Below are 26,555 nucleotides of genomic sequence, written 5' to 3' on the forward strand. Positions count from 1 at the left end.
TTTGTACTCAATAGACGGAACCAAAGTTTAAGTCAATAGAGTTCATCAGTTGCATTTGAAAATGAACATTTTAAACAGCAGGTGTTAAGCGCCCTCCACATTATAGTCATTCTTAGATTTTGCATGAAGTCAGAAAGGTAACACGACTTCCTGAGATAATGCCATAATTCCTATCCTTCAGAATGGAAGAGTGTTTTAGATGAGAAAACAGAAAAGAATGAAGTCTTGCCTGACACAAATATTATTTACGATTCCAGCTATTATTACTACTGGACAAGTCAGAGCCTAGAATGAAATCTAGATTGATAAGTTTTTTTTATTTAACATGGTAATGCTTCACTGAAGCGTAAGCACACAAGGTTTCAGAATTGGTTTCAAACAATGAAATTGAAGTTTATAGCACAAAAGGAAGGAAAGAGACCAAGCTATCTGAAAACAACACAATAATATCCCATTTATTCCTCAACAGTATCACTTTACAGGTATCAAAATCCAGAGAAACCTTTGTTTCCTGTCTATTTTTGACTTAACTGCTTTCTCTTAGTTCCTGTCCTCAGAGTTGAGGTCTGCACACTTTATTACAGCCTTGCACACATTCAAGCCTATAAAAAAATCTGCAGATTTCTAAATAAGCACTCCTAGTCTGCAATCTTCACAAACTACACTCTTACATTAAGGCTCTTTGGGGAATGCTTTGAAGAAGCTCATTTTCTAGGAGCATTTGACTTCAGTTGAGTCTTCTTCGAACTGAACTCAAAAGCTCTTGAAATGAAACTAAATACGCTCATCCTAGATTCTGCAAAAGCTTGAACATTTCTCTCCTGTCAAACCTCCATAGTATAGACAAAATTCTATTAACACTTAGGGAGTCCTTGCAAGAACCTGGTCTATGACATGTACAGCTTTAGAATCACGATTACAGAAAGACTGACTTATGTAATCTTTAAACCTATCCAGAAAATTAAATCAAAACCAGGGTCACAAGAAAAAAAAAAATCGCTTTTAAAATTAAAAATCCTAAAATGTTACATCATCCATAAATTTCACAGCTTTCCTCACACTTGCCACTAATCAGGCCAAGCCTGGATGTTGTCCAGGTGTTGTGGGCATGGATATGGGCTGCCTCAGGACAAGAGTTTCAAACGGTGCCAGATATTGTGCAAACATCAGCAAATATTTCCACTTCTGACTTTACCTGGAGGGAAGGTCATGAATGAAGATGGTTAGACTTTGCTCACTACCCTGAAGAGCTCGTGTTGCTGCCCTGAGGTTGCCAGTAAACAAGCAATTATCAAGTCACGCGAGCACCAAAATGCCGTGTTAAACCAAGTGCCAATGTCCTTTCATTTACCTCTTAGAAAAAGAACAATTCATAAGCCTCCAATACTCAGGGTCACAAACATTACTTTAAATATAAACACTCTGTCACATTTCCACCCTTGAAAAGTCTAACATTTTAAATGTGCTTCACTATAAAGAATGGTCAAACACTTTTGCTCAGTCAGGATGACCTAAGTTCTATTATATACTAGCTAGCACATTCGTATTAGAAATAACAACTGCACTTGAGGGGCAAACACATTGGTTAAAAGCTCCCAATCCATCTGATAACCCAATTATAATGAAACCCTAAACATCTCCAACAGTTTCCATTATCTCCTTTTTTTGTGGGACAAGAGCGGAAGTGAGATATAGGACTGTCATATTGCCGCTACACAAAAACAGCTATAATGTTTAATTACTTAGAAGATTAAAAATATATGATCAATAAGGCAACGTCAGTTTAAGATGGTGTGTTGAATGTGATTTGAGAAAGCCCAACTTAAAGTACACATACCGGTACGAAAACTAAAATGACACCGTTACAATGCTTAATTGACTCCAATCATCATATTCAATTTAGGGCAGATTTATCAAATGTAGTTTATGCAAAAAATATGATCAAACTTGCTTTTATGAGTCGACAGATTGGCACAGTTTTGCACAGATTGTCAAAATAGGCAAATAGCAAATTACAGAAAAAGGGAGTAGAAAATAATGCTTTTACATTTCATGGATTTAGAAATACCGCAGATATTTCCAAACATTGTTTTTTTTCATTTAAAAGTGGGATACTTGCAAAAGAAATTCAAGCTATACTTGAAAAGACAGACACAAGTAGCAATCTGTGAAATAAACCTGGTAAGAATGGCTGCTTTAAGCACGAAACAGCACCACAGCAAGAGCACTGGATATGAAGCAATCATTTGGAAGATAAGAGATTGGTTGATAAGATTAAATTTTTTCAGTTTGTTTTTATCAATTTAACAACTGAACACAGAAAGCATGCAATACCACAACACATCCCTTCTCAAACTAAGGTGGCATAAAAATATTTTAAAATTAAGGCACATTTAAACTTAACACTATGAGAGTCTCACAGGTAACAGTAACCCTCTGAAAACCACTACTCCATCACAGAGAGCTAAATGTTCAACCATTTCCTTACAAGGTACAGCAGATATATCATTGCCCAAATGATGAAACAATTAATCGGAAAATGCTGAATGAACTACAAGCTCAAAATAGCAAAGGTAATGCTTACTGCAACTGACACCAAGCTAACTGGACGACCAACATTTTGTTCCAGCCACTAATGTCTGTTTATTTTCAAATTAATTGAGTTCACGTTTCTTAAGTAACATTTACTATGATTTTCTAAGCACTATTTTCTGAAACATAAGCACGTGAACAGTTGCCTTTTCTGGAGGCTAAGAGATGGAGAAAAGTCAAGGGGTTCTGGTAGAGAATTGCAACATCTGGCCTGGGCTGTTGGAGCCACAACTGACAATTCTGGGGTAAAGAGGAAGGAGAAAGGTCAAAGTCAAAGGAATTTAGAGTTCAAAGGTTAAGTAAACTTCGAGGAGGATGATAGCAACACCACAGACCTCAATGCACAGGGCTCAGGATTTTACATCGGACCCATTTTGGGCCAGAAACATTGCAAGTCAGCAAGGATAGGGGTGAAGAATGCATAGGAGTTGCTGGGAAGAATTATGGAAGAGTCCTTGATGGCTTTAAATTGATTGAAGTTCGACGTGAGGAACTTAGTCAGAACAGCGCTGAAATAATCAAGTCGGTTGGCTGGTAGGTGTAGGGCAGGGGATTGGCTGGTAGGTGTAGGACAGAAGAATGAATAAGGGTTGCCGATGTACAATGAGATTAGAGAGGAAACACGGTGACAAGAGAAGGCAGTCGGCTTTTTGATCAGGAGTTCAGGTTAATTTGAAGACAAAATTACACACTTCAAGGCAGCTGAATAACAGTAGAAGAGTATTAGAGGATGGACAATCAATCACGTTTAGGTCGTACAGAGACGTTAATGTAACATGGTCACAGATGTAATAAATAGCTCTAAGCAAAATTATGTAAGCGCTTTTATGAGAACAAAAAGATTGGAGACAGTCAGAAGGAGGAACACCACAGGTATGGGAGGTGATTAATGTTGAAAGATTTAGTGTTGCCATCAAGGAACAAAATTTTTGCTAAAATCACAATTCAAAAACATCACACAAAGGAACCTATTTGCAGTCTTTGGAGGAGCAGTCCAGATGAGGCCTATTAGTGCAGAACCACAAAAATTTGCAAGAAAAATGTCAAACTATATGGATAAAGTAAAACAAATTTTAAATAAAATACGTAATCCTTTAGTCAGTTTAAGTTTTGAAACCAATGGAAAGGAATGATTGAAAGCAATAAGACAAATTTAGGACTCAAGACAGAATGGTCGCCAAGAATAGTATATCCAATGTATGAGAAAGACACCCAGTCATCATAGCAAGGGGAAATGCAGAACTTTTAAGAAACAGCATATAACTATAATTACTCCAGTCAATGCAGCATATTCTTCCAGGGCAGACAAGTTGAAACTAACTGATAACATTGCAATAAAGATAGAAAATTAAGAAATAATGGAGACAACAGTTATTGCCCTATGAAACAAGTTGTTTCAATAGGTGTAATGCAGAAGCATTTTAAATGTACCTAGGCAGCACGTGTACAAATTAGCTTTTATTGGATGTTTTTAAATCAATGACAATGACATTCATTAAGTCAGTCAGCCACACAGCACAGAAGTAGACCCTTTGGTCCAACTTTACCATGCTGACCAAGACATCCCAATCTGACCTAACAAGGTGTAGAGCTGGATGAACACAGCAGGTCAAGCAGCAGAGGAGCAGGAAAGCTGACATTTCAGATCTGGACCCTTCTTCAGACATGGGGGAGGGAAAGGGGATTCAGAAATAAATAGGGAGGGGGGGGAGGCGGACAGAAGATGGATAGAGGCGTGAATTGGTGGGACGCAGGTATGAGTTGGGATGGTTTTGGGATGCAATCGAGGGAGGAGAGATTTTGAAGCTTGTGAAGTCCACATTGATACCATTGGGCTGCAGAGTTCCCAAGCGAAATACGAGATCCTGTTCCTGCAACCTTCGGGTGGCATCGTTGTGGCATTGCAGGACACCCATGACAGACATTTCATCCAAGGAGTGGGAGGGGGAATTGAAATGGTTTGCGACCGGGAGGTGCAGTTGTTTGTTGCGAACTGAGCATAGATGTTCCACATAGTGGTCCCCACATCGCTGCTTGGTTTCCCCGATGTAGAGGAGACCATGACAGGAACAGTGGATACAGCATATCCCATCGGCAAATGTGCAGGTGAACATCTGTTTGATATGGAAGGTCTTCTTAAAGCCTGGGATGGGAGTGAGGGGGAGGTGTACGGGCAGGTGTAGCACTTCCTGCAGTTGCAGGGAGAAGTGCTGGGGCTGGTTGGGGGTGTGGAGCAGACAAGGAAGTCACAGAGAGAGTGGTCCCTCCAGAAAGCAGATATGGGTGGGGAGCGAAAAATGTCTTTGATAGTGGGGTCAGATTGCAGATGGTGGAAGTGTCGGAGGATGAAGCGTTGGATCTGGAGGTTGCTCGGGTAGTAAGTGAGGATGAGGGGGATTCTGTTTTGGTTGTTATTGCGGGGAGGGTGTGAGGGATGATTTGTGGGAAATGCAACAGACATGGTTGACTGTGTTTTTGACCTCTGTGGAGGGGAAGTTGTGATCCTTGAACAACGAGGACATCGGGGATGTCTGGGAGCGGAATACCTCATCTCGGGAGCAGATGCGGCTGAGGCGAAGGAATTGGGAATAGGGGATGGCATTCTTGCAGGAAGGTGGTTGAGAGGTGGTGTACTCTAGGTAGTTGTGGGAGTCAGTAGGCTTGAAATGGATATTGGTTTCCAGGTGGTTGTCAGAGACGGAAACGGAGGTGTCCAGGAAGCAAAGAGGGGTATCAGAGATGGTCCAGGTGAACTTAAGGTTGGGGTGGAAGGTGCTAGAGAAGTGGATGAAGTGTTCGGGCTCCTCGTGGGAGCATGAGGCGGCACCGATACACTCACTGACGTAACAGAGGAAGAGGGCGGATATGGCCAGTGTAGCTTTGGAAGAGGAATTGTTCCATGTATCCTACAAAGATGCAGGCGCAGCTTGGGCCCATGTGGGTACCCGTGGCCAGCCCCTTTGTCTGTAGGAAGAGGGACGCATTTAAAGAGAAATTGTTGAGGGGGAGGACATGTTCAGCTAAGCAGATGAGGGTGTCAGTGGATGGGGACTGGTCAGACCTGCGAGGCAGGAAGAAGCAGAGGGCCTTTTGGCCATCTGCATGGGGAATGCAAGTGCATAGGGACTGGACGTCCATGGTAAAGATGAGGTGTTGGGGACCAGGGAATCGGGCATTTGAGGAGGAGGTGGAGTGTGTGGATGTTGTCATGGGTGTAGGTCGGGTGTTCCTGGACCAAAGGGGAGAAAACGGAATCGAAGTAAGTGGAGTTCGGTGGGGCAAGAGGAGGCGGCGTCAATGGGTCGACCAGGGCAGTCAGGTTTATGGATTTTGGAAAGGAGATAAAAATGGGTGGTGTGGGGTTAGGGAACGATGAGGGTGGAAGCTGTGGGTGGGAGGTCACCTGAAGAGATGAGGTTGTGGATTGTTTGGGAGATGATGTTTTGGCGTTCAGGGGTGGGGTCATGATCAAGGACGTGCTAAGAGGTGGTGTCAGAGAGTTGGCACCTGGCCTTGGCGATGTCGAGATCAGTGTGCCATACTACAACTGTGCCTCCCTTGTCCTTGGGTTTTATAGTGAGGTTGGGATTGGAGTGGAGGGCTGCACATTCTGTGGGGGAGAGGTTGGAGTGGGTGAGAGGGGTAGAGAGGTTGAGGTGATTGCTATCTCGACGGCAGTTGGAGACGAAGAGGTCGAGAGAGGATTGGAGGCCTTGAGGTGGTGTCCAGGAGGACGGGGTGTGTGTCAGAAGTGGGAGAAGGGGTCAGTAGAGGGAGGGCTACGCTTACAATTAAAGTAGTAAGCATGGAGACAGAGGAAAAACTGTTCAACATCGAAGCGCGAGTTGCATTTGATGATGTTTGGGTGGATGGGGGACAAAAGTAAGCCCTTTACGAGGGCTGACTGTTTGCCCTCAGTGAAGGGGAGGTAGGGTGGGAATGGTGAAGACACGGCAGGCTGGTTGCTACTGTCTCGTCTGGAGCTGCTGGCTGCGGAGGCGGTGGGTGGAGCAGCATAGGACGGTAAATCCGGGATGTTGGCGGCAACATCCTCAATGTGTGGTGTTGGCCTCAGAAACGGAGGAGGCGGCATAAATGGCGCTCACTGTACCAGTGGATGTGACGTAATCGGTGGGTGCTCCGAAAGCAGCCAGATGGTCACCAACGGCAGGCACATTGTGGGGAAGGTCCTGGGTAGGGTTGGGGATTTTGGGTATGGAAGAGGTCTGTGTCGGGTGGTAGGCACCAGTGACTTTAACGTACTTACGGTTTTTAGTGTCCAATAAAGCTGACTAGAACTGAGTTCAGGTTTTGGATCCTGCGAAGAACGAAAAACAGGAGAGGTCCTTGGCAGTTCTGGGAGAGGGAGGCTCAGAGCTGGGGTAGGCTTGATTGTAGTACAAAGAGATGCTGGCGCATTGCTACGTGTGTATGCTTGAGGAGTCGCAGGAAGAAACGTTTTTGAAGGATATCAATGTTATGAATGTAACTGTCATCACAGATGGGTCCAAATTGGGAAGGCTTAAAATGTGGACTATAGTCCAATGGGGACGATCCAGTTCCAATAGGCAGGTACTCAAAGGCAATGTGACTGCAGTACCTGGTATGCTTCAGGACGTGGCTGAGCAGTTTCAGGGCTGAAGAGATTACAAGAAGGTTGCAGTAGGACAGAGATCCACTGAGGTTTTTCTGGAGGGAGGAGGGTAACTTCTTCAAGGTAGGCATCCTTAGAAGAGACTTCGCAGTGGGGTTAAAATTGTTAGGATAGTAGGAGCTGCCGATGCTGGAATCTGAGATGACAGTGTAGAGCAGCATGAACAAAGCAGGCCAAGCAGCAGAGGAGCAGGAAAGCTGGATTTCGGGACTAGACCCTTCTTCAGAAATAGGGGAGGGGACAGGGATTCTGAAATAAATAGAGAGAAAGGAGGAGGCAGATAGAAGATGGATAAAAGGAGAAGATGTGTGGAGAGATGACAGACAGGTCGAGGAGGCAGGGTTGGAGCCAGTAAAGGTGAGTGCAGGTGAGGAGTTAGGGAGGGAATAGGTCAGTCCAGGGAGGACAGACAGATCAAAGTGGTGGGATGAGACTAGTAGGTTGGAGATGGGGCTGGAGCTTGAGGTCGGAGGAGTGGATAGGTGGGAGGACAGGTTAGGGAGGCAGGTATGAGCTGGGCTGGTTTTGGGATGTGGTTGGGGGAGGGGAGATTTTGAAGCTTGTGAAGTCCACATTGATACCGTTCCCAACTCCCCACCTACACTCACCTTTACTGGCTTCAACCCCACCTCCTTGACCTGTGTTTCCTCTCCACCTACGTTCTCCTTTATCCATCTTCTATCCACCTCCCCCCCCTCCCTATTTATTTCAGAATCCTCTTCCCCTCTCCCATTTCCGAAGAAGGTCTAGACCTAAAACATCAGCTTTCCTGCTCTTCTGATGTCAATCTGACCTAGTTCCTTTTGCCAGCATTTGACCCAAATGCCTCTAAACCGTTCCTAATCATGTAGCAATCCAGCTGCCTTTTCAGTACTGTAATTGCACGCACTTCCACCGTTTCCTCTCGCAGCTTGCTTCTCACAGACACACGACCCTCTGCAAGAAGTAGTTACCCCTCAAAGTGCTTTTTAAATCTCGGGTAATCACTAATTCAGATGTGGTGTTTTACATGTATGAAACTTTTACTATCCCTGTGGCCAGAAAGCCCAAGTACAAAATATATTGTTTTAAATACCTACCTTCATTTGTGCTAGCTGTTGTTGTTGCTGCTGCTGCTGTAAACGTCTCAGTGCTTCTTGCTGCTGTTGTCTTTGACGTATGGACTCTTGTTTCTGCAGCTCTTTATGACGTTCTATATCTTTGCGTTTCTGTTCCTCCTCTTCTAGTCGAAGTCGATTCTCCTCCTCCATTCGTAGGCGGTTATCCTCTTCCAGTCGCCGCCGAGTTTCTTCCTTCTCCATCACCCATCGTGCTGCCTCCTCTTCTTTGCGTCGCCGCTCCTCTTCCTTTAAGAGGAGCAGAATGTGAATTTTAAATTAAGTCTTGTATACCTTTGCAAGCATTTCTGTACATGGAAAAGTAAACATGAGAAATCTTAATGATGGACTATGTGTCACCAGCTTGGTACACTGATTACACTTCATTTAGCAGCAATGTAGTGAAAATATCACTGTGTTATTAATCAGAGGCTTAGGATAATGGTCCTGGAACATGAATGAATACACTTCTGATGATACTGAACAATGACACCATCCAAGACAAAGCAGCCAATTTGACTGGCACCCCATCCACCACTTCAATCCCTTCACCACTAATGCGGAATGGCAGCATGTGTACCATCTAAAAAATGTGCTGCAGTATCTTACCAAGATGCTTCCAAAGCGCATTCCAAACACAAACTACCATTTTGAAGGACAAGTGAAGTAGATGCATGGGAACACCATATACAAGTTTGCCTCCAAACCATACAAAATCTTGACTTCATACTATATTGCTGCTCCTTCACTGTCACTGGATTCAAAACTTGGAATTTCACACCAAACAGTACTTTGGGTTTGCTGACATTGCAACCATGCCAGTTGGGTGTGGTTCAAGAAGTCAACTCACCATCTTCAAATGCAATGAAAGGCTAGCATAGCCATCAACATCCACATTCCACGAACAAGTCAATAAAAAACAAGATCCACAGTAATGTAGCTGGCTCTTAAATGCCTTCAAAAATACAAGAGCAAGCCACTCGGTTTGAGGGCAATTATGGGTTGACCAGACATGCTAGCTTTGTCAACCAAACCCACTTACAAAAGAATAAAAAATATAATGAAAATTCTAATGTAAATTATTAAAGTAAAGCTCGGAAACAGATTTGAAGTTTTGAATCAACGTACAATTTAAAATACACGGCAAAAGAAGTGCAAGTGGTGGATGGAATGCCAATCAAGTTGCCTGCTGTGTCATGGACAGTATCATTCTTCTTCAGTATTGTTAGAACAGAGTTCATTCATGTCTCCAGGATTAAGCCTCTGATTAACAGCCCAATGCTATTTCCACCATGTTGCTGCTCAGGGCAGCACGGTGGCTCAGCAGTTCATACTACCGCCTGACAGCACCACGAAACTGGTTTTGATTCTAGCTTAGGGCAACTGGACATGGAGTTTGCACGTTTTCCTCATGTCTGCATGGGTTTCCTCTGGGTGCTCTGGTTTCCTCCCACAGTCCAACTATGCGCTGGTTAGATGAACTGGCATGCTAAATTGTCCAGTGTCCATGGGAAATATACAGGGATAGGATTGCAGGGGTTGGGGGGGGGGTGGTGGTGACTGCATGAAATGCTCTTTGGAAAGTCAGTGCGGACTTGATGGTCTGAATGGCCTGTTTCCACACTGTAGGAATTCTATGAAATAAATGCAGCACAGTGTACCAAGCTGGTATATTGGTATATGATAATGTTGGCTCAAAGACAGCACCACACTCTGAATCAAAAGCCGAGACTGCAAGTTTCACGAGAACATTATAATCTACTGCAGTAGAGATAGAATGCTATGCTGCCAGAGGCACAAATTCTCAGACAGAATGTTAAACTTAACTTCTCAGAAGGACATGAAATAATCTGTAGTAGTATTCAAAAAAGAACAAGTTTTCAGTGTTGTGGCCTGTATCCATCATTATTAAAATTGATGGATCTGATATAGTCATTGATGTAAATGAACATCTGTAGTACTACCAGAACTGTTAAATGACCCAAGACGATATTAGTAACAACTTCAGAGCCCTGCCGACTGCAACTTAACTAAGCTTTGCTGTAGTTTCTTACGTTGTTATATTTTTGATATTCTCAACATGCACTTTCAACTCCTCAGCAAATATTTAAGCACTTTAAATTCCAGTGAACTGAAACAAAATTCCCCAATCTCACCTTGGAATTAGAAGCTACAAAAAGTTCCTCCCCTAATTTATTTAAATTTTGAAAATTCTATTAATAGCTTTTGAAACAAGATGTTTCACATTTTGATCTCATGTAGGTACCTGTTTTCGAAGGATTTCTTCCCTTTGACGTCTTTCCTCCTCTTCTCTCTGCCTTTCTTCATGCCGGCGGGCTTCTTCTTGTTGTCGCTCTTCCTCTTGCCGAAGTGCCGCTTCATGCTCTCTTTGGCGCTGTAGTGCTTCTTCCTAAGACAGGCAAATACACAAAATGTTTTTGACATAGAGATCGTATTAAGTATTCATTCCAAGTCTTCTAATCTTTCCTTTAGTGTAGAGCACAGAACACAGTACAATACTCCAGCTGAGGTCTGACAAGTGTTTTATACCAATTCAACATCACGTCCTTGCTCTTGTATTCTATGCACCTCGTATTAAAGCCCAGAATACTGTGTGCTTTATTAACTGATCTCACCACCTTCAATGATCTGTGTATATACACACCCTGGGTCCTTCTGTTCCTACACCCCTTTAGAATTATAGTCTTCATACTATCAGTCCATTATTCTTCCTACAAAGATGAATTACCTCACATTCCCCTGTACTGAACACCATGTGCCACTCTACCGATTTTTCAACATCCTTTGAAGTTCTACACTGTCCTCCTCACAGCTTCTCCACTAACATTTATTCTGCTGAAACACTCCAACACCAGGAACTAAACCAATCCAGTCCCTTCCCCCATCAAAAGTGTTCGACTTCCAGATGGAATGTGTAAGGACACTGTTGTGATGTTTAACCACTAAATTCAAGTAGAATTTTCACACTGTAGGGTTTCCAGCTGCTGATATCACCACTTCTTCCTCATCAATATCAAGATCTAAATGTCTCAGACAACATTTTAACACCAAGCCTAAGGTCATCATAACCTCAACTGAAAGTTACAGGTAACTCAAACAAACAATGAAATAAAATGTTGACTTACTTGTGCCCTAATTAGTTCAATAGCTTGTTAAGTGCAATTACGGTTCCTTCAAATGTTTATTTATATTTTGAATAAATAGGAATTGATTGGTAGATTTGTTAAAGGATCAGTCATCGTTCTCAAAGTCAATTTTGTAACTGAATTCTCCACAGCATACTGGAAACTTGTGTACCAAAACTCCTTGTAGCCAAATGGACTTGAATAACTGATAGATAATTTTAGCTCTGCTCCATTAATGCTGAGGTGGGTCTGGTGAGTTATTTGTCAAAATCATATTGCTGCTGAAGTGCATTAAGCATCACGTGCTGAAGTATGGCATGTGTACTATTTTTCTAAATCCGGTTCCTAAATGTACCTGTTTCCTCCTCGCAAGCTCCTCTTCCTCCTTTCGTTTCCTCTCCTCCTCTTGCCTTCGTAAAAGTTCTTCCTGATGGCGACGGATTTCTTGTCGTTTTCTTTCCTCCTCCTCCCTTTTAGCCCTAATTTCTGCATCCCTCTTTTCTTGCTTAAGCTAAATTCAGAAATTTCATTATGATTACAGGAATTTACTATAAGATGCTCCTTAAAAGTTACGGTAGGAAGATTATACATGCAGCTAATGAAACAGATTCATGGTGCAAGAACAGTTCCATAATCTTATGAACATTACTTTTACTAGCACTGTTTAATCTTTCCAGTGCACGTTTAATGTGTGTCCCTCCTACACACAAAAGTTTATGCATTTGAATGAAAAAAAAACTACAATTCACTTTTGATTGAATGAGATTATAGCAGAGGACATTTGCTGAAAGCAACAACATGCATTTTTATCAATGCCTTCAATATCCTCTGAATAGTTCAAAGTACTTCCATGCCAGTACTTTCTTTTGAAGAATAGTTATTGCTGTGTCATAATTTGGCAATGAATTTACACAAAGGCCCCACAAACAGCAAGAATCAATGAGATCAGATAATGACATTTTTTTTCCAAACCAAGACACTGCCTGGGCTGGAGACTTACTTGAGAGAGACTGGACAGACAGCTGACTTCCTTGGAACACAGGAGACTGAAGAGGAATATGATGGACTTGTATAAAATTATGTGGGGCACTGACAGGAAGAAACTTTTCTCGATGGAGGGATCAATGTCTGGGGGCATAGATTTAACCTAAGGGGCAATAGGTTTATAGGGACTAAGGGGCAAGATTTTTTTCACCCAGAAAGTGGATTTAACAGTTAGAAAAACAGAATTCCAAATGGCTAGCTTGTTACCAAGAAATACTTAAAAACAGGTTGTGTCAATTTTTTTTTAACCTTGGCAGCTTTTCCTCTCTCTATCTGCTGGATTTGCTCGATTGTTGTTCCCTGAACTGGGGCATCGACAGGCAAGTCCCACACGCTGCCACCATCCCAACCTGAAAGATTATTCACAGGCATAATTAATAAAAGGAATATGTTTGCAAATTCTGGAATTCTAAACATTCAACAGTACAGTTTGTAGTTAAGCAAGAAATGTCTAAAATGACCAACCTCACAACTAAGACAGGTAAATTAAGGCAGAGATAATAGCAACTGCAGATGATAGAGTCTGAGATAATATGGTAGAGCTGGATGAACACAGCAGGCCAAGCAGCATCATAGGAGCAGGAAAGCTGACGTTTCCGGCCTAGACCCTTCTAGCCCAAAGTGTCAGGAAAATTAAGGCAGTTCACTTTTGCCAAAAGCAGATTCCACAATTAGCTGTGAGGGAAATTCAGTGAACAAAACCAGATTGGCAAGTGATAAAATACAAGTTTTGAAAAAAGGCCAATTAATATCTAACGAGCTATCTTTTTCTTTCTAAAAAAACTTGCATTTTCCACATAACATGGAGCACAGCTTAGGTTTAACAGATTCTGGGGTATCATCCATTGCCATGGAAACATCAATGTTAGGAGTGTATTAGAACAGTGAAGGTTGGAGTTTGATTGAGTCCATAGCAAAGGTTTAGCATTACACAGTGGGGCATGGCAGAAATAAACAAAAGACAAAGACAGACGAAGCAAACGCATATTTCAAGAGAAAACATTCTCAAATCAAATGCAATGTAAATGCAATTCTCAGATTGTGACTAGTGCAATTCATACAATTAAAAGACAATTTTTGTTTTACATCATTTAAACATCTAAAGTAGGATAAAATGTATTATAGAGGTAAAGTCACCATAATCCCAGAAGGACTGTAGAGCTGCTCTCTTGTTAGCCTGATGTTTACTACACTTCAGACAAAGGGAGAGATTGAGAAGGAGAGTCCTTCATAGTAACCACAGCTGGTATCACTCTGCAAATTAGCTATCCAGACTACTGAGCCAACTGACACCCTGTGTTTTTAGGGTTCTAGTAATATCAATTTCCAGTAACAGTTTCAGTTAAATTATCACATACAACAATCCAGATATCAAAATCAAGAACGTACACCTTGACTGTGGTGTCATTTCCAGTCAAACATCAAAATACTAATGATTCTTTAAAAGCTCTAAGGCAATTTAATTTATTAATATTTACCCGAGGGTTGAGATGATGCAGCTTGCAATTCCCATATTGAGGCACTATCAGGCACACTCATGGATCGTGTTGCTGGGGGCATCAGACCTTGCTCTGAGGATCTGTGTGCAGATGAACAGAGCTTACTTTTTCAGTTGGACTAATACTGAACTTTGGCAATTTTTGATACTGTATTAAAAATTGTTTTAAGAGATAACATTCAATGATTCCATGACACAACAACGAATCCTTTCCAATAAGGAGGTACAAGCAGATGCCAGATCGATATTTTGTTGACAAATCCATTCAAGATTCAGCAACTTGACTGACAGGACATGATTTAACTGAACATTAATTGATCAGATTTCTTTTATTATTATTCAAAGTCCAAAAGTCCACTTTGTTAAAATTAGACAATTAGTTACTGAACTTGAGACACCCCATTTTAGATTAAGATTGGGGCAAAATAAGGAAGCAGACTTCTATGAACAGCTGCTAGGGATTAAGTGAATGTCATTGGCATCATCTTCTAGGGATAATAGGAACTGCAGATACTGGAGAATCCGACATAACAAGGTGGGGAGCTGGATGAACATAGCAAGCCAAGCAGTGTCTTAGCAGCAGGAAAGCTGACGTTTCGGGTCTAGACCCTTCAAAACAATTTCTGACGAATGGTCTAGGCCCGAAACGTCAGCTTTCCTGCTGCTAAGATGCTGGTTGGCCTGCTGTGTTCATCCAGCTCTGCACCTTGTTATCTCAGCATCATTTTCTAGCATACTTTTGCCATCTTGCCAACCAGTTTCTGTCTAGTTCAGTGAAAAAAAAATCAATGATTGCACCAAAGTAACACTCAGTTTTGTTCTCAGTGATAAAAACAAAACTTTATGGGATCTACTATACATGCTTAATAAGGATCTTGAATGAATTAACACAATACAATTTCACACCAATTTGGAAGAACCAAGTCTGCTGCACAGTTAAATTGTCTTTGGTAGCAAGTTAAAATATCCCTGCAAATACATGCAAATCTCATATTTGACAGACAGGAATATTTCTGGATTTAAAAAGAGAACCATCTTGGAAGATTTTGTAGTGCATTTTCATACTAAGAAAAAAAATTACCCTAACAGTACAAGAAAATGAAAAAACCTGTTACACAGCTGAGTGACGAAGACGGAGATCATGGGAGTAACACAACTGTGCTCTTTCTGTGACAATAGTATTTTGAATTCAGCGTCAAGACAGCGTGGAGCTGGAGGAACACAGATCAAGAAGCATCAGGAGGTGCAGGAAAGTCAATGTTTTGGGTTTACACCCTTCACCAGGGTTGGGGAGAGGGAAGGAAGCTGGGAAATATATGGGTGGGGGGTGGTAGAGCAATGTTTGTAGAAGACACAAAGTCTGCAGAGGAGATAGTCTGTGAGCAGTAAAAGGTCTGGCAGACGGAGTACAATGTTGATAAGTGTGAGGTCATCCATTTTGGTAGGAATAACAGCAAAATGGACTGTTTTAAATGGTAGAACATTGCAGCACGCTGCTGTGCAGTGAAACTTGGGTGTCCTTGTGAATGAATCACTAAAAGTAGGATTGTAGGTGCAGCAGGTTATTAAAAAGGCACATGGAATTTTGTCTGCCATTGCTCGAGGGATGGAGTTTAAAAATGTGCAAGTGGTGATATTCATAGTATCTGTTAACCATGTCCTTCTAGTTGGTAGAGGTTACAGGATTGGAAGGTTTTATCAGAAGAGCCTTGGTAAGTTATTGAAATGCATTTTATGTATGATACACAGTGCTGCAACTGGCGAAAGGAATAAGTACTGAGGTGGTAAGTGGGGTTCCAATCTCTCTGGCTATTTTATCCTAGATGATGTCAAGCTTTTTCAGTGTTGCTGGAGCTACACCAATCTAGTCAAGTGGGGTGCATTCCACTCCTGACTTTTTTCATCTAAATGTTAGATAGGCAGTGGAGAGAAAGGAAGTGAGTTACTCAACAGAGAATTCCCAGCTTCTGACCGGTTCCTGGAGCCACAGTATTTACATGGCTCATCTAGTTCAGCTTCCGGCCTTTTCGGGGGGGGGGGGGCAGCGCAGGCAGGCACGAACAAGGGACGGAATCAGTGATGACAATAACATTGAACGTCACCAGGGCAATGGTTAGATTCTGCATTGTTGGAGATGGTCATTTCTGACATGAATATTCTCCATAGGAATGATTATTTAACTCTTGAACACATCAAATCAGAGCACAATCCCCTTCTTTACAAGAACCGTGCAGCGATGATCTTTTACCAATAATCAGGAATAGGAGAAAGTGGTATCAAAAGTACCTTCTCTATAGCACAGAGCTGGTGAAGTCAACTACCACCATCTTCGTCTGAACTGCCAAATTTTTCCACTTCAATTCTGAGTATTTGGCATGAACAAACTAAATAAACCCAAAATAAAACTGGGATGAATGGAAAGCTAACTGGAGAACCTCAGATAGCAGAACTTAAATTTAAACACAGCCAATAAACAATTATTAGCAAGATAACAAAGAACCCTAGGTTACTTAGATTCTACAGCGTCTTCAGATCACCTTTTTCAATGATGTTACATAAACATTTTGTATCAAAGAAGTGGAACGTACCAATACCATGCCTAAAATAGTGCAGGTAAGAGTTCCCCTCTCCCTTTAAAGATAACAAATTCCATAAATTGTTACCTCAACTTTAAGGCTTGAAACTGCTCAAGTATGACAGCTAGTTGCTGCTGTTGCTGTTGTTGCTGCTGCTGTTGCTGTGTTGTTATGGCTTCCACGGCTGCCTTTTGGTGATGAGCTAATGCTTGTGCATACTGTTGCCTTTAAAAAAGATTTTATTAAAAAATAGCAGCAATCTTAAACATGACCTGGATTGCCAACATTCGCATATAATGTAACAACAAATAACTGGGCATCACAAATAATCTCAGATCCAATTTCAGTACTTAAACACAGCAAAATAATAAATTTCTCAGAGCCCTAATTAATTACGTTTCTGAACAGCACCACCTTAGGTATAATTGATCTTGAGTGCAATGGAAACAGTTACAATGTTTCTTTTCAAATTGTGATAGAATATGAAATTCAGCAAACATGAATTCACTTCTATCAAATTGTGCCTACAATTCATCATAAAACAACATGGCTCTACAGAGTGCTATTTAAATAAATCTTCACCTTTTACACACTTCACATCCCATTGCTCTAATCCCATCACCAATTTTTCAGTATTCTGGTATCACTATTTGACTTCCCAACTTTCTGAATGAATAAAGGAATGAATGAAGACTGTTTAGAGCATCAGGATAGTGCTTTCAACTGTGCTCCAAATCTATCAAAAGCTTTCACTGGTTACTTAATCTCCTGGAAATATGAAATTACAGTAAACTTTCCAGGGACTATAACTAACATTTCTTCTTGATCTTATGAAATTTTGCTCAATTATTTCCAATCGCAATTACCAAACTACAATACCCAACCATGGCCTGACGCAATAATTTCAGCACTTTATTTTAATCCAAACCATCCAATCACCTCTTGAATGCTTGAACTGAACCTGACTCCCACCACACTCCTCGGCAGTGCATTCCATATCCTAATTACTCTCAAATAGTTTTTCCTCACTTCACCCTTGCTTGTTTTGCGGATTAATTTAAAGCTATACCCTCTTGTTCCTTTTACAAGCAGGACCAGTTTCTTCTGATCTACTCTATCCTGCCTGAACATGACATTGAAAATCTCTTATCACGTAGGGGAGTTCAAAGCTAAAGGGAATAATTTTAAGCTGAGAGAAGATAGATTTAAAAGGGACCTGAGAAGCAATTTTTTTTCACACAAAGAATAGTTCATATGGGGAATGACTTGTCAAAGGGAGTGGTGGATGCAGGTACATTTACAACATATAAAATGGCATTTGAACAGGTACACAAATAGGAAGGGTTTAGAGGGATACAGCCAAAAGCAGGCAAATGAGCTAGTTTAGTTTGGGAACACTAGTTTGCATGGACAAGTTGGACTGAAGGGTCTATTTCCATTCTATTTGATTCTTATCATATTACGTTGGCCAGCAAGTAGTTAAAAACACTCCAGTATGCAATGTTTTTTTTTTTAAGAACTTCAATGTAACCTCAAAACGTCACATGGCACTTCTGTAGAAGTCAAAACCTTTCGGCTAATGCTCTCAGAATATGGGTTCAAGCCTCACTACGTCAACAGGTGGTTTTAAAACTCAAATTATTGCTAAACTCAACTGATTAATTAATAAAATTCTGGAATTGAAAGTTAGTTTTAGAATTAGCCGTTAAATTATCAATAGTTATAAACCCCATGTGATTCACCAGTGTTCTTTAAGGAAGGCCCACCATCTCAGGACAACAATTTCACAACCACCTCTGTCTGGCTGAGACCCCAGACTCCAGTAATCGAGCTATCCCCAGTACTGAAACCCAGGCTCCACTGCTTGGTCACCAGTTATCCACGGTCGGTGAACCCGCAGTTTCTTCAAAGCAGTTAGCAGTACAGTATACCCTCCCAGATGGGCAAGTGGTGGCTTGTCAGAGCCTATTCATAACCATGTTTCCTGATAGAGGTTCTCTCCCCTGTCCTGGCTTTTGGTTTATTACAGGCAGCAGCAATGGAGGGGATGCAACGGTCAGAAAAGATCAGGGGAGTCAAATTGGAAAAATGAGAATTCAGCCAAATGACTGCAGTATTTCAAAAAAAAATCCACCACCACCTTTGAGGGCAATTGGGGATGGGCAACATCTAGTCTCATGAATAAATAATTTATTGTTCTAAGAATTACCGGGTCATAAGCTGTGCTTGCAGAAGCTGCTGGCACTGTATCTGCTGCATCTGATACAAATTCAAGGTAGCCAGCTCCTGTTGTCTCTTCAGTCTTTCCTGGTCCAGGTCACCCTAAAAACAAATGAGAATAAGAACTTACTTGTGAAGCGAGCCCACTCTGTCCATACACACAGATCCATAAGTTTTGAAATACCAGAACATTCTGAACCAATTCTAACATTATATCCCTACCACAAACCACCTATACTGAATATTGAATCATGGCATAATGTATCACATGGACTTTGATCCACATTGCACTAAAGCTTGCTGTCCAGTATATTACATTGTTATTTCCCCAAGTCAAATACTTCTGTCTACATTTTTCTGTAGTTTCTTTTGTTAATCAAATTCAAACCAAGTTTATCGTTTTAAACTTTTGTATCACCTTTAGATTTATTATGCTTGAAAATCTTAATTTACAATTTGCATTGTGGAGCTGCATTTAAAAAGTTCTACTGTACAGGTGTGTGGCTAGTATAATGTAATAATTAACATTTTAAATGAAGATCTGTAGCTTGGGTTGCAGGGGGTTATAGTTGTTGGTTGGTTCGCAGAGCTGACTGGTTTACGTGCAAAACATTTTGTCTCCCTTCTAGATGACATCAGTGTTGTGTAGCCTCTCTCAATGGAGGCTACACAGCACCCACAATGTCACCTAGAAGGGAGATGAAATGTTTGCACGAAAACCAGTCAGCTCAGCTAACCAAACAACAACTATAACATATACCAAAAGTTAAAAATAGGTCAACATTGAGCTGTTGCATTCTAGGTTACATGATGCATGAATATGTCAAAGTCAGCATAAAACTAAATACTTCATCACAAAACCTTTGGGTACCATCCAATCAGTGGAGGTAAGCCAGATTCTTTAAAAAAAACTGTATTCATGGTAATAAACTCCAAGTAGTAAAAGCATGCAATGTGTGCAATACGAGGAAATCTAATCTTCTCCTAACCAGTGCAGACCTACAAAATGTCAACAGCCCTTATGCCAGACACAGTAATGTCAGTTATTTTGAGTATCTACCAGGAGCTTTTAACTTTAAAAGCCAGGTCACCTTTCTTCTGAAGGCCTATCAATTTCTTTCCCATTCCCCCACAACAATAGGCAAAATCTTGAATCTAGGGAATATACGCATGACTAAGTGCCAAAAATAGTGAGCTTGAATATAATCAAACATCAAATTCAATTAACCCAACAAATGCAAGTGGCAACTTTTGGGAAAAAAGGGGAGGGGGGGGGGAAGAAGGGGTCAGATGTTCTCGAGCGAGGGTACAGGGAGTTGAAAACATTAACTTACACAAACAAATTTTTGAAAAATCCAACCCCACGAGAATGGCCTTACAGGCCTATCTGGGGAAATGCAGCTATAAAGACAGGCCCTCATAGTAATCATCCTTTGAGATTTTTTGATCACAGTGTCACATTTTTGTGACTGCATTGAGAGCAAAATAGTTTGCATGCACCATCTCTAAATCTGCAAGTGACAGAAATTTCTATCTAAAATAGAGAATGAGAATCCAGAAATTGGTGCCCGAACCTCCATTAGCTATACTAACAAGTAACTTCAGATGAAATCCATCCATAAACCACTGAATTGGCTTGAACACTCCTGTTACGTTGCAAGTCTACTGCAAAACGCAAGGAAAAAAAAGTTATGCCTTATTCCAGAAGGTATAAATCTATTTGCAACAGTGTGTTAAGTCATAATTAGCCATGAATAAGCTCTCACTCCAAATATCTAATTTTACATTATAAAATATCAAATTTCTTCAAATAATTAAAGTACTTTATTTCAGCTATTACCTTAATACCATGTGTAATTCTAAAACTTTATTTTACTTCATGAGAATTAATAATCAAGGCTTTTCATTCCTGCTTTGTCTTTTTAGTTAGACATAGTCTCATACTCCTGTTTTCCAACAACCAGAAACAACTTCTCTACATCTACCTGATCAAATTTCTCTCAATTAAGGCCCAATTAGTTCATAACACCCCTTCCCTGCAATTTATTTTCTAGAGAATAGATCTCCAACCTGTTCAGCTTCTGTTGAGAAAATCCTCTCAATTCCAGCATTATTTCAGTCAATCTTTTTACCTCATTGTTTTACGTAACTATAACAATTGGTTTAGACGTATGAAAGACCAAGACAGTACACAAAGGATCAATACAAGACTAATTCCAACTCTAGAAATGAATATGCACAATTTTGTTCAGAAAGTGCCTTACTGATCTGTAATTACTGTTACTGATTTTAACATATGCAACCCTTTCTATTATTCCATTTTTTCCATTTAGACTGCTATCCAAGCAATGTGATCACTTTGGTCTCCTAGCATAACATATCACACTTAACATCAAAGTGCATTTGTCAATCACATAACTATTCCACATGTTTATTAGTGTCATCTTCGATTCCATTTTGCTTTCCCCAATACTGACTTATCCCACACCACCTGCAAACTTAGAAACTGCACTTCTGATTCCCAAATCTTAATCATTTATGCAGATTGTGAATGATGCCTTGAATCAAGGAACAGAGCAATGGCTGCTACCTATATAGATAGGTTGAATGAATGGGAAAAGATTTGGAAAATGGAGCATCATGTGAGAAAATATGAAATTATCCATTTTGACTGGAAGAATAAAATAACAATTATATAATGAATGATTGCAGAGCTTGGAGGTACAAAGAGATCTGGGTCCAGGATGCAAATATATTGGAAGCTGTTCACAAATAGTTTACTAGATATGGGTGAGTTGTGTTGAGGATACTTAGTACAGTTTAAAGCCTAGTCTGTCCAAAGCGGTGATTTGATTGAAATATAAGATATCAGAGGTCATGACACCGATCACGTGGAAAGGATGTTTCTTCTTATGGGAGAATCAAGAATAGGGGTTACTGTTTAAAAACAAGGGGTGCTTACTTTGAGATGAGGCATTATACTTTGCTCCAAGGGTCATGAATCATTGGGATGCTCTCCCTCAAGAGGCAGTAGCAGCGGAGTTTAAACATTTTCATAGTTGAGATAGATTCTTTATAAACAAAGGTTTGATAGATTACCAGGGCTAGTTGGGAGTGTGAACTAATCAAATCAGCCATAGTCTTCATGATGAGCAGGCAGAAGGAGCAGACTGTCATACTCATGCTCCTGCAACTAATATTGTATGCTCCTATGGTGGGCTTTTTACACGTTGGGTTTAAAAAAAGTGAATATAATTGTGCAAACATGAATGAAACAAACTTTACACAATGCTATCTTATGGAGAGCGACTTTACAGATATCTGCCTTGCCAATCCAATTAGAAATAGCTGAATAATACTTTGAACACAATTCACTTACGTTTTGACTTGATATCATGCACAGATATCACCATAAATGAATATTTATGCACTATCCATTGGATCATATGAAAATCCTCTTACCAGCAATGGAGGAGGGGAGGGCCCTGGAGCAAAAGGAACTCTGCCCCACATTTTAATAACCTCTCCCAATGGCTGGAAACCCTCATCACATCCTCTCTTTACGAATAAAGACATTGTGAAGTAGCCAGCCTGGAACCATTCTGCCATTTCTTGGTTAGTGAAAGGTCCTAGAGAGTGTAGATAAATTAAGAATACACATTTAAAATACATAATAAAAATGTTGGCATAATGTATTGCCACGTTATCCTGAGGTTCTGCAAAAAAAAATCACTTCAGCACAAAGAATCATGTATTACCCGGATTGCAAGGCTGCCTTTTAATATAATATTAACAGAACAAAAGAAAGTTAGTAAACCTGCAATTTCTATATTTAATGCTCTTAACAGAATGAATGAATAAGCATAATTTTCAAACTAGATCTCCTCTAACTTCAGGGCACTTAACACTACAGATTTGCAACATTTTTTTAAAAAAAAATTTCAAACAGCAATTCCTGGAAAGATTTGGAAATTTTATCAGTAATTATGTTTTTTTTAATGCACTGCCACACTTCAGCGCCACAAAAATTGAGGTAAAGAATTTATATAGTTACATTTGACATTAACCACTGTAACAAGGGTAGGAATCTAAAGTGAGTTATTGCCTTCAAGGTGTTTCTAAGCACAAGTAAGTAATGAAAGATGCTATATAAATGAAAGCCTGCTTTCCTCTTCTATTGCTGCTGCTCAAACATGATCAGATATTTAAAGTTTTGACAAAGATTTTGCAGCTCGAGTAATGGGTAAGGTTGTTCATGTGCTTGCAGAGCTGGCATGTTTTCAATCAGACATTTTGCCACCATGCTAGGTGATATCAGCGAGGCCTCTGCTGAAGCGATGTTGTTCTACTCCCCTTCGAACTTACACTGTCTGGTCTGTAATGGTGAGAAGTGTTATTTCCGGTTTTGATCTCTCTGTGCGTGTTTGTACGTGGGGTGCAACTTTATGTTTGCTGAATGCATTACGGGACAACATAACCACAGTAGCCCAAGCCAAACATAGACACACAAGAGAATTCCTACAGGCATAGTTCTCAATGCATAATGCAAATCAACAAACATATAAAATTGGACCCCATGTCAAACTCATGCAGATCAAAACCGGAAATGAGACTACCCACCATAACGGACCAGACAGTGTAAATTCCAAGTGGAGTTGAAGAACATCGCTTCCTCAGAGGCCTCACTGAAGTAGTCACCTGGCATGGTGACAAAACTTCTGAACAAAAACAAGCCAGCTCAACAAACAAGTCACCAATCTCACGATCAAATATTAGCAACCAAACAAAGAGTCATTTTCAAGCTAGATTAATATGCAGTTACATAAAACAGTAAAATATGCAATTACAATGAAAACAAATACAGGATATTTTCTGCAGAAGGGTCTAGACTGGAAACGTCAGCTTTCCTGCTCCTCTGACGCTGCTTGGCCTGCTGTGTTCATCCAGCTCTACACACCTTGTTATCTCAGATTCTCCAGCATCAGCAGTTGCTACTATCTCTCCAAAATACTTTGAGGCAGACATTAACTGTACTTCTATAATTGTTTCTAATTATTTGCTTATTTAACAACTGCACTCTAAGTTCAAACTCCTTTTTCTGTTACTTGATAATGGATACTTAAAACTTCAGTCTAAATTATAAAGCAGTGGGCTAGAATTTTTTTGACGCTTCCACTTACAATACTAGAAAACTGAGAGAAGTGAAACATCTAAATTTCTCTATCAAAAGACATTTCCTGCTAACACCTTTCTCGAATCAAGTGGTATTTTCAGTCTTCAAGAGCTACCCAGACTGGAATGGCTGCTTCAAGCAAGATCAGCAAGAAAGATTAATTACCAGAAAACTGGTGACTTTCTCTCCAAAGCTGTTGTGTGACCTGAGTGTTTACAGTGTTTCTGTTTCTAATTCTAGAATTCCAGGTCCTGCAGTAGTTTGCTTTAGGACAAGTTCAACAATGAAGTTAGCTAACAGAACCCACTCAGGGTTGCAAACAGTTTGCAAGTATGCCTGGCCAATCCAAAAACAGAAGGCTAGTGATTAAACATTTCCTCCCTGCACAGCTAAACAATGAGTCAATGAATAAAAAGAAAGAAAGTCATTCACTGAAAGGCATACTTTCTCCCTTACACACCAATAGGTGATGCGCTTAATCATGTTCTCAGGTTAGTAACAGGCATCATATACAAGATTTACTAAATTTCAGAAAATATCAGTGATAGAAGTGTACTTAGAGTATTTGAATAAGACAATGGGAAAATTAACTTGGGAGTTGTTGGGAAACTTGACAGCAAAGGCCCAACAACATAAAGAGGAGTAACGAATTAAGACAAAAGCTAAGCTCAATTTCTATTTAGTGGCGCTGAAAGGAGGAATAAGGTAATTGAATCTGGAAGTGACGAGGAAAAAGACCACGTGGGTCTCAGCCATTCAACAGATCAGTCAAGAAGTCGCCACGATTGCACTCTTGATTTGAGCACTTTCAGCCACTACAATGATTTCCCCTCTAATCAAATATGGAAACGTTTGCTTTCGCTCACAGTTTTCAACACCATTTAACTTTTCTGAAACTGAAGCAAGCCATGGCTACATGCAAGATACAAACAACATTCAGGGTTGGGCTGCTCAGTGACAAGCAACAGTTGGGCCAGGCAAATCACCAGCTTCAAAGGAGAATCTAACTAACTCCTGAAGCCACTGGAAGCCTTATCACCAGTGAATCATCCAGAACATACATCCTGGGGTTGACACTAAACCAGAAACTTGAAAGCAGCAGTCATATTGGCCAAGGTTGCAGTGAAACAGATTTCTGTCTAGTCCCACTCCTTTACTGGCTCCATGTTTTAAATTTAACCAGTGAGGTGATTTGGCCAAATTACATTTTTAGATTTAATGGTTAATCAGATTCAACAATTCAATCAACCTTCTTTAGTCAATAAATGACGTGCTTATCACAAGTATTATCCAACAAACATGCAAAGATTGATAAATAAAAAAAAGTTTAGACTGTGCTAGGATAGAACAGTCTAAAATCTCAAATGTAACATGCTGCATACATAGTTAACCAAGAGATGCTTTTCAACTCCACAGAAAACAGGTAGCAAATAAGATTCAGCAAATTCCAATTTCCACTGAGACTTCAGTGACACTGTGGATTACCAAATCTCATTAAAATTAAATAAATTATTTATCATTATATGTATTTTACAGCGAAATACAATTGTGAAAAGCTGTGTCACCATAACCTGGCATCATTTTGATAGTTTAAGAATAAGAGAGAGTGAAAATATATAGGTTAAATAGAAGTCTACCTACCTCCAAGTCTGACCCAGCTCAGAATCACTACTGCCTCACCACACCCTACTAACATCGATGTTGCCGATCCTCAGGTGCCATCTTTCACTACTGGGCCTACCACTTCAGGGCTTACTCTGTCCTCCACGCTAAGAACATTAATACTTACAACAATTACAACAGTTCACATTTAATTAACTGTTTGATTCCTGAGCCCTAACCTGGCCCACTTACACCAAACGTTACTGGTTGTTGGTTTTCCAAACCCATTCTCTGCTGCACTGAAACATTAACTGTGCAGTAACATCTTCCATGTCCTTCATAATTCTGCCCTCACTACACACAGCTGCTCAACTACTTGATGACTTCCCCGAGCCCCAACTACACAGAACAAGTTAATTGCGTTGCTAAAGGCACCTGAACAACAGCCCAACATGGAATTCACTTCTTTTACACACACACACCCTTCAAGTCTCATTACGTCACTTTTGACTTTTTCCAGCAATATCTGAACTATCCTAAACAGACCTATAATAATGCTATTTCTAGACTGAATTTAATGCAAGTAATAATTTGGAACAGTCAAATGTAGTATCCTCAAAACCATCTCTACCCAACTATAAAAATGTACTAAAGTGCTGGATCTTGCAGCACAAATTGATACAAGGGAGACTACCCCAATATAAATACTGTGGCTACAACTGCAAATCAGAGGCTGAAAATTCTGGCTATAAAGCAATTCACCCTCAACTCCCAAACCTGTCCATCATCTGTCAGACCAGTCAGCAATGCGCTGCAAGACTCCTTCCTTACCTAGGCAACGTAGCTCCAATAACATTCAAGAAACTTGACATCACTCAGGCCAAAGCAACTGATCAGTATCCTCTCTATCTGCAAACATTCAATTCCCTCCCCACAAATGCACCATAGTAGCA

The 26,555-nt window shown here is 40.4% G+C and overlaps 1 protein-coding gene across 3 annotated transcripts in view; it reads right to left on the bottom strand.

The window, feature by feature from the left end:
- gigyf2 (GRB10 interacting GYF protein 2) overlaps window positions 1–26,555 on the bottom strand; it is a 135,708-nt gene that overhangs the window by 18,959 nt on the left and 90,194 nt on the right. For all 3 annotated transcript variants that reach the window (XM_059651035.1, XM_048542022.2, XM_048542023.2), the window contains 8 exons: window positions 22,290–22,456; window positions 18,817–18,929; window positions 16,695–16,832; window positions 14,012–14,112; window positions 12,783–12,883; window positions 11,845–12,000; window positions 10,610–10,753; window positions 8,326–8,592 (listed from right to left, as the gene is read on the bottom strand). In XM_059651035.1, coding sequence (XP_059507018.1) covers window positions 8,326–8,592; window positions 10,610–10,753; window positions 11,845–12,000; window positions 12,783–12,883; window positions 14,012–14,112; window positions 16,695–16,832; window positions 18,817–18,929; window positions 22,290–22,456 — 1,187 coding nt within the window. The remainder of the gene's footprint in view (window positions 1–8,325; window positions 8,593–10,609; window positions 10,754–11,844; window positions 12,001–12,782; window positions 12,884–14,011; window positions 14,113–16,694; window positions 16,833–18,816; window positions 18,930–22,289; window positions 22,457–26,555) is intronic.

Source organism: Stegostoma tigrinum, chromosome 14, assembly GCF_030684315.1.
Source record: "Stegostoma tigrinum isolate sSteTig4 chromosome 14, sSteTig4.hap1, whole genome shotgun sequence".
Lineage (NCBI taxonomy): Eukaryota > Metazoa > Chordata > Chondrichthyes > Orectolobiformes > Stegostomatidae > Stegostoma > Stegostoma tigrinum.